General features: G+C 36.7%; 1 protein-coding gene across 1 annotated transcript in view; it reads left to right on the plus strand.

Annotated features, from left to right (window-relative positions):
• The window catches only part of CPAMD8 (C3 and PZP like alpha-2-macroglobulin domain containing 8), a 276,510-nt gene that overhangs the window by 65,372 nt on the left and 196,613 nt on the right, over nucleotides 1-14,525 (plus strand). Inside the window, exons 4-5 of the mRNA XM_053702891.1 lie at nucleotides 8,751-8,916; nucleotides 14,193-14,245. Of these exons, the coding sequence (XP_053558866.1) occupies nucleotides 8,751-8,916; nucleotides 14,193-14,245 (219 nt within the window). The remainder of the gene's footprint in view (nucleotides 1-8,750; nucleotides 8,917-14,192; nucleotides 14,246-14,525) is intronic.

Below are 14,525 nucleotides of genomic sequence, written 5' to 3' on the forward strand. Positions count from 1 at the left end.
GGTGGACGTGTCATCCTTTCCACCACGTTCTCTGCTTCTGATACAGGACCCTCTACCTCAGGGTCTTTTCAACCATCTAAATATAACTAATCTGAGATGGACTGCCTGGAGACAGAACGCTTGATGTTATCAAAGCATGGCTTCTCCGAGTCAGTAATTGATACCTTAATACAGGCATAAAAGCCTGTCTCTAGGAAAATTTAACATAAGATATGGTGTAAATATCTTATTGTTATGAATCCAAGGGTTACTCATGGAGTAAAGTCTGGATTCCCAGGATATTATCTTTTCTCCAAGATGATTTTGAGAAAAGTGTTGTCAGCTAGTTCTTTAAAAGTACAGATTTCTACTCTGTCTATTCTTTTGCACAAGCGTCTGGCAGGTATTCTAGACGTTCAGGCATTTGGTCAGGCTTTGGTTAGAACCAAGCCTGTGGTTAAAAATGTTGCTCCGCCATGGAGCTTAAAGCTGGTTCTTAAGGTTCTTCAAGGAGTTCCATTTGAACCTTTTCATTCCATAGATATCAAACTTCTATCTTGGAAAGTTCCTTTTTGGTAGCTATTTCCTTGGCTCATAGAGTCTCCGAGTTATCTGCGTTGCAATGTGATTCTCCTTATCTGGTTCTCCGTACGGATAAGGTAGTCCTGTGTACCAATCTGGGTTTTTACCTAAGGTGGTATCTAACAAGAATATCACTCAAGAGATTGTTGTTCCATTCTTGTATCCTAATCCTTCTTCAAAGAAGGAACGTCTATTACACAATTTGGACGTGGTTCGTGTTTTAAAGTTTTACTTACAAGCTACTACAGATTTTCATCAAACATTCACCTTGTTTGTTGTCTATTCTGGACAGAGGAGAGGTCAAAGGACTTCAGCAACCTCTCTGTCTTTTTGGTTAAAAAGCATAATTCATTTAGCTTATGAGACTGCTGGACAGCAGCCTCCTGAAGGGATTACAGCTCATTCTACTAGAGCTGTGGTTTTCACTTGGGCCTTTTTTAAATGTGGCTTCTGTTGAACAGATTACAAGACGGAGTCTTGGTCTGCGTTTCATACTTTTTCAAATTTAACAAATTTGATACCTTGCTTCTTCGGAGGCTATTTTTGGGAGAAAGGGTTTTTTACAGGCAGTGGTAACTTCCGTTTAAGTACCTGCCTTGTCCCTCCCATCATCCGTGTACTTTAGCTTGGGATTGGTATCCCATAAGTAATGGATGATCCGTGGACTGGATACACTTAACAAGAGAAAACATAATTTATGCTTACCTGATAAATTTATTTCTCTTGTAGTGTATCCAGTCCACGGCCCGCCCTGTCACTTTAAGGCAGGTAATTTTTCCATTAAACTACAGTCACCACTGCACCCTATGGTTTTCCTTTCTCTGCATGTTTTCGGTCGAATGACTGGTAATGGCAGTTAGGGGAGGAGCTATATAGCAGCTTTGCTGTGGGTGGACTCTTGCAGCTTCCTGTTGGGAAGGAGAATGTATCCCATAAGTAATGGATGATCCGTGGACTGGATACACTACAAGAGAAATAAATTTATCAGGTAAGCATAAATTATGTTTTTTTACTCAACTAGACCAAGGACACCATTTTTTGGATATTATGGATATTCTCTAGGGACATTGTACGATTACCTTTTTTTACCTTTTTTTCCTTTTTTGCACATAAGAACCCTTTTTTTGGGATTTTAACTGTAATCTCAAATCCCTATTTTCTAGGGGACTCGCCTATTAACTTAAACATTTTGTATGATTGGCCAATCATTTTTACCCAAACGACTTGCAGTCGTGTTTGTACTATTTGTAAATCTGTATAAATTGTATTTGTCTCTCTGACTATTAGACGTATTTAAAGGGACATGAAACCCAAATTTGTTCTTTCATGATTTAGAAAGAGCATACAATTATAAACAACTTTCTAATTTACTTCTATTATCTATTTTGCTTCATTCTCTTGATATTCTTTGCTGGAAAGTATATCTAGATATGCTTAGTAGCTGCTGATTGGTAGCTGCACATAGATGCCTCCTGTGATTGGTTCACCTTGTGCATTGCTATTTCTTCATTAAAGTATATCTAAAGAATGAAGCAAGTTAGGTAATAGAAGTAAATTGGAATGTTGTTTAAAATTGTATTCTCTACCTTAATCATGAAAGAAAATGTTTGGGTATAGTGTCCCTTTAAGTCGGTTTTAATTCATTAAATATTCTTTCTTCACTTGCATATCTGCTCCCTGTCTTCTATACAGGTAAACATTTACACTCTATCATTATAAGTTTAGTCACTCCTAGTTTAGATGTTAAATTTCATCATATCTTAGGATAATCCCTTCCCCCTGTTTTCACCTCACTCTCTCAATGCCCATCGAGGTTGTGTATCACATAGGGAATAACATTAAAGTGAATGTTAATTTTGATGCTAAAGTGCCTGGTTTTTAAAAATTCGATTAAAAACAGGGGCACTTTAATTCATCAAAATTTACATTTCACTCGTGTTGTGAAAAAAACTTACCTTTTAAACTTCACAACAGCTCCATCTTCCTCCACCCGTTGCAAAGCCTCTTCTTGGGTCTAAAATGAGGAATCCGGCTTCCCCCAATCACTGCGTTGAATCAGTTGAATCAGAGATGGTTCTTTTTGGACACCATCATATATATAAATGAATCCACTGTATGAAATATTGTTTTCTGAGTTATGCACTAAGCAGCTGTCAATTAACACTGAATAAGATGCCCAGGGGTCCATCCGATAAAAATCGTCGCCCGCAAAAGCCGGCAACGCCAATATTTGCGCGGGTTTGGTATCCTATATACGGCGTAACCTAGAAGTTACGCGCGTATATTTCTGCCGTCGCCCGTAGTTTTTTGGGCTATAGGCAGGTATACCAAACCCACGCAGTTTGGTATCCAATATACAGCGTAAGGACTTACGTGGCGAAAATGGAGAAAACTTACTCCATTTTCACCTCGCCACAAAAAGCAGCCGTAAGAAGCCTTACGCTGACTATTGGAGCCCCGTAACTCCCTAAACTGGCAGCTAAAATAAACCTAACACCTAACGCATGCGCAATGTCTATCTCCCTGTCAACCGCGATCTGCTAAAATAAACCTAACACCTAACGCATGCGCAATGTCTATCTACCTGTCAACCGCGATCTCCCCCCCCCCCCGAAATCCCTAATAAAGTTATTAACCCCTAAACCGCCGCTCCCGGACCCCGCCGCCATCTACATAAACTAACCCCCTACTGTGAGCCCCTAAAACCGCCGCCATCTACCTTATCTATCCCCTAATTAGAACCCCTTACACCGCTGTCATCTACCTTATCTATCCCCTAATCTGACCCCTTACACCGCCGCCACCTATATAAAAATTATTAACCCCTAATCTAATCCCCCTATACCGCCGCCAGCTATATTAATATTATTAACCCCTAATGTAAGCCCCTTACACCGCCGCCATCTCTATTAAAATGATTAACCCTTTATTTAATCTACCTACCCCGCCGCCAGCTATATTATCTATATTAACCCTAAATATATTATAGTTAATATAGGTATTACATTATATATATTAACTATATTAACCCTAATTATATTAGGGTTAATATAGTTAATATAGTTACTATAGTATTTATATTAACTATATTAACTCTATCTAACCCTAACACCCCTAACTAAATTTATATTAAATTAATCTAATTCATTTATAAACTAAAATATTCCTATTTAAATCTAAATACTTACCTATAAAATAAACCCTAAGATAGCTACAATATAATTAATAATTACATTGTATCTATGTTAGGGTTAATATTTATTTTACAGGTAAATTGTTAATTATTTTAAGTAGGTATAATAGCTATTAAATAGTTATTAACTATTTAATATCTACCTAGTTAAAATAATTACCCAATTACCTGTAAAATAAATCCTAACCTAAGTTACAAATACACCTACACTATCAATAAATTAAATAAACTACAAACATCTATCTAAAAATACAATTAAATTAACTAAACTAAATTACAAAAAAAACAAACACTAAATTACAAAAAATAAAAAAAGATTACAAGATTTTTAAGCTAATTACACCTATTCTAAGCCCCCTAATAAAATAATAAACCCCCAAAATAAAAAAATTCCCTGCCCTATTCTAAATTAAACAAATTTCAAAGCTCTTTACCTTACCAGCCCTTAAAAGGGCCTTTTGTGGGGCATGCCCCAAAGAATTCAGCTCTTTTGCATACAAATACAATACCCCCCCCCCCATTACAACCCACCACCCACATACCCCTATTCTAAAACCACCCAAACCCCCCTTAAAAAAGCCTAACACTACCCCCCTGAAGATCTCCCTACCTTGTCTTCACCACACCGGGCCGAACTCCTGATCCGATCCGGGCGATGTCTTCCTCCAAGCGGCAAAGAAGAATTCTTCCTCCGGCGATGTCTTCCTCCAAGCGGCAAAGAAGAATTCTTCCTCCGGCGACGTCTTCCTCCAAGCGGCAAAGAAGAATTCTTCCTCCGGCGACGTCTTCCTCCAAGTGGCAGCAAAGTCTTCATTCTTCCGGCGGCATCTTCAATCTTCTTTCTTCGCTCCGCCACCGCGGAGCATCCATCCCGGACGACTACTGAACTTGGAATGAGGTACCTTTAAATGACGTCATCCAAGATGGCGTCCGCCGAATTCCGATTGGCTGATAGGATTCTATCAGCCAATCGGAATTAAGTTAGAAAAATCTGATTGGCTGATTGAATCAGCCAATCAGATTCAAGTTCAATCCGATTGGCTGATCCAATCAGCCAATCAGATTGAGCTCGCATTCTATTGGCTGATCGGAACAGCCAATAGAATGCGAGCTCAATCTGATTGGCTGATTGGATCAGCCAATCGGATTGAACTTGAATCTGATTGGCTGATTCAATCAGCCAATCAGATTTTCTAACTTAATTCCGATTGGCTGATAGAATCCTATCAGCCAATCGGAATTCGGCGGACGCCATTTTGGATGACGTCATTTAAAGGTACCTCATTCCAAGTTCAGTAGTCGTCCGGGATGGATGCTCCGCGGTGGCGGAGCGAAGAAAGAAGATTGAAGATGCCGCCGGAAGAATGAAGACTTTGCTGCCGCTTGGAGGAAGACGTCGCCGGAGGAAGAATTCTTCTTTGCCGCTTGGAGGAAGACATCGCCGGAGGAAGAATTCTTCTTTGCCGCTTGGAGGAAGACATCGCCCGGATCGGATCAGGAGTTCGGCCCGGTGTGGTGAAGACAAGGTAGGGAGATCTTCAGGGGGGTAGTGTTAGGCTTTTTTAAGGGGGGTTTGGGTGGTTTTAGAATAGGGGTATGTGGGTGGTGGGTTGTAATGGGGGGGGGTATTGTATTTGTATGCAAAAGAGCTGAATTCTTTGGGGCATGCCCCACAAAAGGCCCTTTTAAGGGCTGGTAAGGTAAAGAGCTTTGAAATTTGTTTAATTTAGAATATGGCAGGGAATTTTTTTTATTTTGGGGGTTTATTATTTTATTAGGGGGCTTAGAATAGGTGTAATTAGCTTAAAAATCTTGTAATCTTTTTTTTATTTTTTGTAATTTAGTGTTTGTTTTTTTTTTGTAATTTATTTTAGTTAATTTAATTGTATTTTTAGATAGATGTTTGTAGTTTATTTAATTTATTGATAGTGTAGGTGTATTTGTAACTTAGGTTAGGATTTATTTTACAGGTAATTGGGTAATTATTTTAACTAGGTAGATATTAAATAGTTAATAACTATTTAATAGCTATTATACCTACTTAAAATAATTATCAATTTACCTGTAAAATAAATATTAACCCTAACATAGCTACAATGTAATTATTAATTATATTGTAGCTATCTTAGGGTTTATTTTATAGGTAAGTATTTAGATTTAAATAGGAATATTTTAGTTTATAAATGAATTAGATTAATTTAATATAAATTTAGTTAGGGGTGTTAGGGTTAGATAGAGTTAATATAGTTAATATAAATACTATAGTAACTATATTAACTATATTAACCCAAATATAATTAGGGTTAATATAGTTAATAGATATAATGTAATACCTATATTAACTATAATATACTTAGGGTTAATATAGATAATATAGCTGGCGGCGGGGTAGGTAGATTAAATTAGGGGTTAATCATTTTAATAGAGATGGCGGCGGTGTAAGGGGCTAATAATTTTAATATAGATGGCGGCGGTGTTAGGGGCTCACTTTAGGGGGTTATAGATATAATATAGCTGGCGGCGGGGTACGGGAGCGGCGGTTTAGGGGTTAATAACTTTATTAGGTTGCGGCGGGGTACGGGAGCGGCGGTTAAGGGGTTAATAGCTTTTTTATTGTTAGGATAGTGAGGGGGGATAGCGGATAGAGGGTTAGACAGTGCGGGCTATGTTAGGGAGGCGTGTTAGACTTGTCGGGCTATGTTAGGGAGGCGTGTTAGACAGTGCGGGTGTTTTAGACTTTAGTCAGGTTTTATAGGCGCCGGCAGTTTCTAACGTGCCGCAAGTCACTGGCGACGCCAGAAATTTGTACTTACGCAGATTTCTGGACATCGCTGGTTTGTCAGACTTACGGCACGTTAGCATCTGACGGCGACTTATATGGGATAGCTCGAGTTGCGAGCTGAAACTGCGGGCGACGCCGGTTCCCTCGCTTGCGCCGCAAACTGCGATCTATATCGGATCGCGCCCCTAGATCTTAGTAGAATTGGAAAAAAGATATAGGAATGGATCGCATATTAGCATGGTTCTAGAGCCATATAAAGTCAAAATACAACAACCACAGTCTTGTAATGGGTCAGTTCACACCGCTGCTGTGGTTAATAGAATTTAGAAACATTTCCTCACCTTATGTCAATGATCATTTGGTGGCCTTTTAAAAAAAAAATAATTATAATATAAACACACACTCTTTGAATGTCAGTGTAAAAATAATATATTTTATCCATGCCATACTGTTTAATCCTTGTAGAAAAAAAGCGCCCGTATTCTATAAAAGTGTGAAATATTTAAACTTCTGATTCCCAAACCTCAGATACATGAATAGGTTAAGAATTACTAGATGCTTTTTAATTTTGGTATGAAATGACCCTGCCTGAAGTAAAGAGCCAGGAATAGTTATTGTAAGAGGACAATAATATGTACACTTGGCAGGGATTCTGCACACAGGGACCATGTGTAATTGGGTTGTGCCTTTGATACATATTAGTCATGCTAGGGAGGGGTTACAAACATTTAGCTGCCATTCAATGTAGACGTCTGTGTGGTTCCAGGGCTTGGATTATAACCTTTAGTGACATGAAAGTCAAAATTAAACATTCATCATTCAGATAGATCATGTAATTTAAGAGACTATTCAATTTACTTCTATTATCAAATTGACTTTGTTCTTTTGGTATTCTTTTTTTGTAAGCATACCTAGCTAAATTCAGGAGCAACAATACACTACTAGGAGTTAGCTTGTGATTGTTGGTTATGCACATATGCTCTATTTCATTGGTTCAACAGATGTGTTTAAATAGTTACCAGCTGTGCATTGCTGCTCTTGAGCTGACTTTACCTATGTGTTTAGTTTAACCTCATTAACAGGGATTAAACATATAGTTGTATGCAAGCAATTGTGCAATAATAATATGCGCTCACACATTAAAACTATCTATTTATATTTATATGTGTGTGTGTCTGTGTGTATATGTGTGTGTGTCTGTGTGTAGAGAGAACAAAGAATCATCAATGAGTGTTCCAAACTAATAAGACTTAATACATACTTGTTTTTATGATTTATTTTTTTAAAGGGACATGAAACCCAATTTTTTTCTTTCACAATTTAAAAAAAGCATGCAATTTTAAACAACTTTCTAATTGACTTCTATTATTTAATTAGCTTTATTCACTTGATATCTTTTGTTGAAAAGTATATCTAAATAGGCTCAGTAGCTGCTAGTTGATGGCTGCATATACAGCAGATGCCTCGTGTGACTGGCTCACCCATGTGCATTGTTATTTCTTCTATAAAGAATATCTGAAGAATGAATAAAATTAAATAATAGAAGTACATTGCAATATTGTTTAAAATTGTATTCTCTATCTGAATCATAAAAGAAAAAAAATAAAGTTTCATGTACCTTTAAGTACTCTGAGTGCAGAATCAGTGGACTGTAAAATTGATTTGTCATTAAAATTAGAGTAGACTGTCCCTTTAAATACTGCCCTTCTCCTGTTCTGAGACATCTGTTATTTCCCACAGTAAAAGTTTGATTTAGTATAGACATTATATGGTGATGAGTAAGAGCTGCTAAAAGATTATCAGAAGTAGTAAATGTGAGACATAATCTAGTAGAAATCAAATATCTTACCATTTAGTAATATAGTTAAAGGAACAAGAAACCCAACATTTTTCTTTCATGATTCAGATAAAATGTACAATTCTAAACAATTTTCCATTTTGCTTCTATTATCAAATCAGCTTCATTCTCTTGGTATCCTTTGTGGCAGAAGAAGCAGCAATACACTACTGGGAGCTAGTTGGACAACACATTGGATGAGCCAATGACAAGAGACAAATATGTGCCTCTATCTGAGTCATGAAAGTTTAGTTGTGACTTTAGTAATGTATTTTTTGCTGAGGGGGTTGTGGGCTGGTGCTTTGAGTATATACTTATTTTGCTAACACACAGTGTTTTCTATACTACATCCTACTTTGTCTATTGTACTTTGGCAGGTACCACCCGGTGTTCGAGGACAAGCTCACCTAAAAGTTTGGGGTAATCGACATCTAACAGATGGAGGCTTTATATTTCACAATTCCACCACAGTTACTGTGGATACCAAAGGATCATCCGTGTTCATACAAACAGACAAACCAGTGTATAAGCCTAAGCAGAAAGGTATGTATAAAATGTGTGTGTAATATGTGTGTGTGTATAATGTGTGTGTGTAATATGTGTGTGTATAATATGTGTGTGTAATGTGTGTGTATAATATGTGTTTGTATAATATGTGTGTGTAATATGTGTGTGTAATATGTGTGTGTAATATGTGTGTGTAATGTGTGTGTGTATAATGTGTGTGTAATGTGTGTGTTAGTGATATCCCGAACTGTTCGCCCGCGAACGGTTCACATCGAACATAGCTTGTTCATGTTCCGCCCCTATGTGTCATCATTGAGGAAACTTTGACCCTTTATGTCACAGCCGTCTGACACATTAGAGCCAATCAACATCATACACTCCCTCACAGACCCTCCCAGCTACTCGGAATCCGCCATTTTAGACTCATAACGACCTTGCTTTCTTAATGAGAGGACGTGTTGTGTTTTTGCTCCTGACATTAATAGGAAAAACATAGCTAGGCTAGTGTATTTACAGTCCAGAAGGACTCCACTCATCTCTGCTGCAAGCACAGCACACCAAAAAGCCCTTTTTAGGGCTATATTTCGTGCCGTTTTTTTTTTCCCGTTTTTTTTATTAGCAGCATTTGCCTGGCTTTCAGGCTGTGTGTTTAAGGCTCACAGAATATGCTGTGATTACTGCCACCACTGATATCTCCCTAACATTAGTTTAAATTTAACTAACCAGAAAATTTAATTATTTTGCTAGTGTAATTTTTTTTCATTTTCTATCAGGCCTGTGTCACACAGCATATACTCTGGTTCATTGCTCTGTGACAGCCACCAGTGTTAATATCCGTTTATAACATTATTTTAAATTTAAAAAAAATATATATATATATTTTGCTAGTGTAATCTAATTACATTTACTATCAGGCCTGTGTCTGTCAGGCTCACTCAGAATTAATATACCTCATTTTTTTTCAGTCTTTTGGTTAATTGGTCTGTGCCAGGCAGCCACCCAGCACTCATATCTTCTTCACCTTAATTTAAATATAATTTTTTTTTTTTAAAATTTGTTTGATAGTGTAATCCAATATAATTTTCTATCAGGCCTGCGTGTTTTGCTGACATACAGAGCCTACTGTGTTTACTTGCTACCCTCCCTAGTCTCATATGTGTTTAACCTTTTTTTAATTCCCCCCCCCAAAAATAATTTAAATCATTTTTCTAGTGTAATCTAATAGTATTTTCTATCAGGCGTGTGTGTATCCGACTTACAAAGCCTACTGTTTTTAATAGCTGCCCTTCCAAGGCTATCAGCCACGACTCATATGTATGTGCTTAACCTTTTTCTTTAAATTCCCCCCAAAAAATCTTTAAATCATTATGCTAGTGTAATCTAATTTTATTTTCTATCAGGCCTGTGTCTAACTGTCTATCTGACTTACACAGCATACTGTTGTTAATTGCTGCCCTACGTAGCAGCCAGCCAGTGCGACCACTCATAGAGTCATATGTGCATTATATAGACCTCCCTTGATAGGGGGAGTAACAGGGATTACAGTTATAAGAATAGACCATATAGACCTCCCTTGATAGGGGGAGTAACAGGGATTACAGTTATAAGAATAGACCATATAGACCTCCCTTGATAGGGGGAGTAACAGGGATTACAGTTATAAGAATAGACCATATAGACCTCCCTTGATAGGGGGAGTAACAGGGATTACAGTTATAAGAATAGTACTACTTAAACACAACCTAATTACCATGGGTCCAAGACCAGATGTTTTATTATTATACTTTGTCAGGCTAATCATGCAGGCCATATAGAGCTCCAACAAAAGGGGGGGTAAGAGGGATTCAAGTGATAAGAAAAGTTTTACTTAACACAACAAAATTACCATGGGTCCCAGACCGCGTGTCTTGTTGTTATACTTTGTCAGAGTAATCATAACCGCCATATAGACCTCCACCAATAGGGGGAGTTACAGGGCTGAAAGTGCGAAGAATAGTACTACTTAACACAACCTAGTTGGGTCCAAGAACGCATGTTTAATTATTAGACTTTATCAGGGTAATTATATATCTAACAAATCTATCTATTTCTCTTCTAACGATTCTATCTAACTATCAATCTATGTATATCTATCTATCCTATCTATCAATCTATCTTCTGTCCGGGATGTTTTGAGACAGCCACTTGTGTTTCTGACAAATTTGAAGTAGGAGGACAGAACAATCATCTTCTTCCATCTCCCGGTTCCACAAATGAAGGCCATATAGACCTCATCTGATAGGGGGAGTAACAGGTTGTAGTAAACTGCTAAGAATAGTACTACTTAACACACCACGGGTCACAGACCGCATGTCTTATTGTTATACTCTGTCAGGGAAATTATATATATTTCAAATCCATTTATTTATATATCAAATCGATCGAACTATCAAACGTATCGATCAAATGTAGATTGCATCTATTGATCGATGTAATTCGTATCTATAAAATGTATATTACATATTTTGGTTGATGTCATTCGTATCTATAAAATGTATATTGCATCTTTGATTCGATAACATTCTTATCTATCAAATGTATATTGCATCTATTGATCAATGTAATTCGTATCGATCGAATGTATATTGCATCTATTGAGCTATGTACAGTGTATCGATCATATGTATATTGCATCGATTGAGCTATGTTATCTATGTATCTATCTATCAAATCTATCTATCTCGTGGTTGTGCAAGTGGACTGTTTGCGGTTGATTGCGGTGCATAACACTTGGAGTTTGCTCTGTCACTGTGATGCGGCCGTAACCCTTACACTACCTGATAGATACGACATCATAACTGATGTTTTAAAGCACGTTATTGCAAACAATTTGGGAATGTTAATGTAATTTTCCATGGGAGTTTTGCCAGGGATCCCCCTCCAGCATGCGACAGTCCAGGTGTTAGTACCCTTGAAACAACTTTTCCATCACTATTGTAGCCAGAAAGAGTCCTTGTAGGTTTTAAAGTTCGCCTGCCTATTGAATTCAGTGGCGGTTCGCGCAGTTTGCGGGTTCGCGAACAATACCGGAAGTTCGAGTCCGCCGTTCGCGAGCCGAAAATTTTAGGTTCGCGACATCACTAGTGTGTGTGTATAATATGTGTGTATAAAATGTGTGTGTGTAATATGTGTGTGTGTAATATGTGTGTGTATAATATGTGTGTATAAAATGTGTGTGTATAATACGTGTGTGTGTATAATGTGTGTGTGTATAATATGTGTGTATAAGGTGTGTGTGTAATATGTGTGTGTAATGTGTGTGTAATATGTGTGTAATATGTGTGTGTAATGTGTGTGTGTATAATGTGTGTGTGTGTAATGTGTGTGTATAATGTGTGTGTATAATGTGTGTGTAATGTGTGTGTGTATAATGTGTGTGTGTAATATGTGTGTGTATAATATGTGTGTATAAAATGTGTATGTGTGTGTAATGTGTGTATAATGTGTGTGTGTATAATGTGTGTGTAATATGTGTGTGTGTAATGTATGTGTAATATGTGTGTGTAATATGTGTGTATAATGTGTGTGTATAATGTGTGTGTAATATGTGTGTGTGTAATGTGTGTGTGTATAATGTGTATGTGTAATATGTGTATGTGTAATGTGTGTGTGTGTATAATGTGTGTGTGTAATATGTGTATGTGTAATATGTGTGTGTATAATGTGTGTGTATGTGTATGTGTGTATAAAATGTGTGTGTATAATATGTGTGTGTGTGAGAAACGTCACGGGCAATAAATTGTTGTGAAAGGAGCGTGCTGTACTGGTGTTATACCTTTTCTCTATTGTGCATATTACTCGAGCACCCCAAGATGGAACTAATTTTGGGCTAGATTACAAGCTTGTGGTAGCAATTAGCATTCTGAAAATTAAACTGAGATCAGATCTATGGTTAATTTTCAAAATGTCCCCCAACTGCCCCCAAAATTAAGAGTGGTGTATTTTAAAAAAAATTAAAACAAATGAGCATCTTTATATTTTTTTTTAAATATAACCACACAAAGCAGTTTTTAGGGGTTAAAAGTGGCGGGTGCGAGGTGTTAGAAAAAAACAGCACTGAAAAGTGCCTTTACATAGCGGTCTATGGGAACTGTGTGTTCTCTATAAATATATATGTATGTATATGCTTATATATGTACATATATATTTATGTATTAATATGTTTATATACACATATAAACACATACATAAATATATATATATATATTCATATACATATACTGTATAATGTATTTTGTGATTCAGACAGAGCATACCATTTTTATAAAGTTTCCAATTTACTTCTATTATCAAATTTGCTTCGTTCTCATAATATTCTGTGTTGAAGAGCTACCTAGGTAGGCATTTGGACCACTGCCATCTAGGAAAACAGGAAATAGTGCCCTTTTAAATGGAAACATTCTTGCTAAACTGCTGCCATATAGTGATCTAGAAATAGTCAGGATCTTAAGCATACATTCCTGCTTTTCAAAAAAAGATACCGAGATCACTAAGAAAAATTGATAATAGGAGCAAATTAGAAAGTTGTTTAAAATTGCCTGCTCTATCTGAATAATGAAAAAAAAAATATTAGGTTTTTATATCCCTTTAATACGATTAATGCAGTGTAGTGTCAAGAGTTAGGAAATTTCTGCTTTTCCAGTCACTGTGGTTGCCCACAAAACTGTCACTTTTCAAAGAAATTTGTTCTCACAACCCCAAAGTTACAAACACCTGAAAACCAGTGTTTAACCCCTTAACGACCACACAAAAAAGAAACCCCCATAGAAAGACCAGCAACATACAGGGTACATCACTGGTCATTAAGGGGTTAAAGGGACATGAAACCAACTTTTTTTCTTTTATGATTCAGATAGAACATGTGGTTTTAACAAAATTCACATTTACTTCTATTATCTAATGTGTATTGTTTTCTAGGTATCTTTTATTAAAAAGGATACCTAGGTAGGCTCAGGAGCTAATGATTGATGTCTGCCCAAATATACCTTATGTTATTGGCTTACCATATGCATTCAGCTACCTCCCAGTAGTGCATTGCTTCTTCTTTAACAAAAGATACAAAGAGAATGAAGCAAACTAGATAACATAAGTCAATTGAAAGTTGTTTAAAATTGTATTCACTATCTGAATCATGCAAGATAATGTTTTGGGTTTTATGTCCCTTTAACACTGAAAACGTATGCGTGTTTGTGGATGTGTATGTACCACATACAATTACAATACTCAATGCTTAAGATTTATAGCAAAAAATCTTTTATTTTTTTCACCACTAGTGTTGATCAATATGTATTTGGTGACTCCTGATCTGAGACCCACCAATGAAAAGGTAAGAAGCTGAAATACATACAAGTTCTAATAAACATGGAAAAGAATGTAAGTTAACATTTGCATTGCATGTGTCCATAATTATCCAAAATTAAACATCATTCTAGGGCTCCTTTTATTTTCTATGTCCTCTTTATTAGATTGATGATTAAAGTAGAACTCCCTGTAAACTGCGGCCTTTGTCCTTGCAGTCAACCCTAAAAACAATGGTTAACATGGAAACTTGTTTTCCGTCTGTTACATTTACACACCTATATTGTAACAGATAATACCATGCTTTG

The sequence above is a fragment of the Bombina bombina genome, chromosome 2 (genome assembly GCF_027579735.1).
Source record: "Bombina bombina isolate aBomBom1 chromosome 2, aBomBom1.pri, whole genome shotgun sequence".
NCBI lineage: Eukaryota > Metazoa > Chordata > Amphibia > Anura > Bombinatoridae > Bombina > Bombina bombina.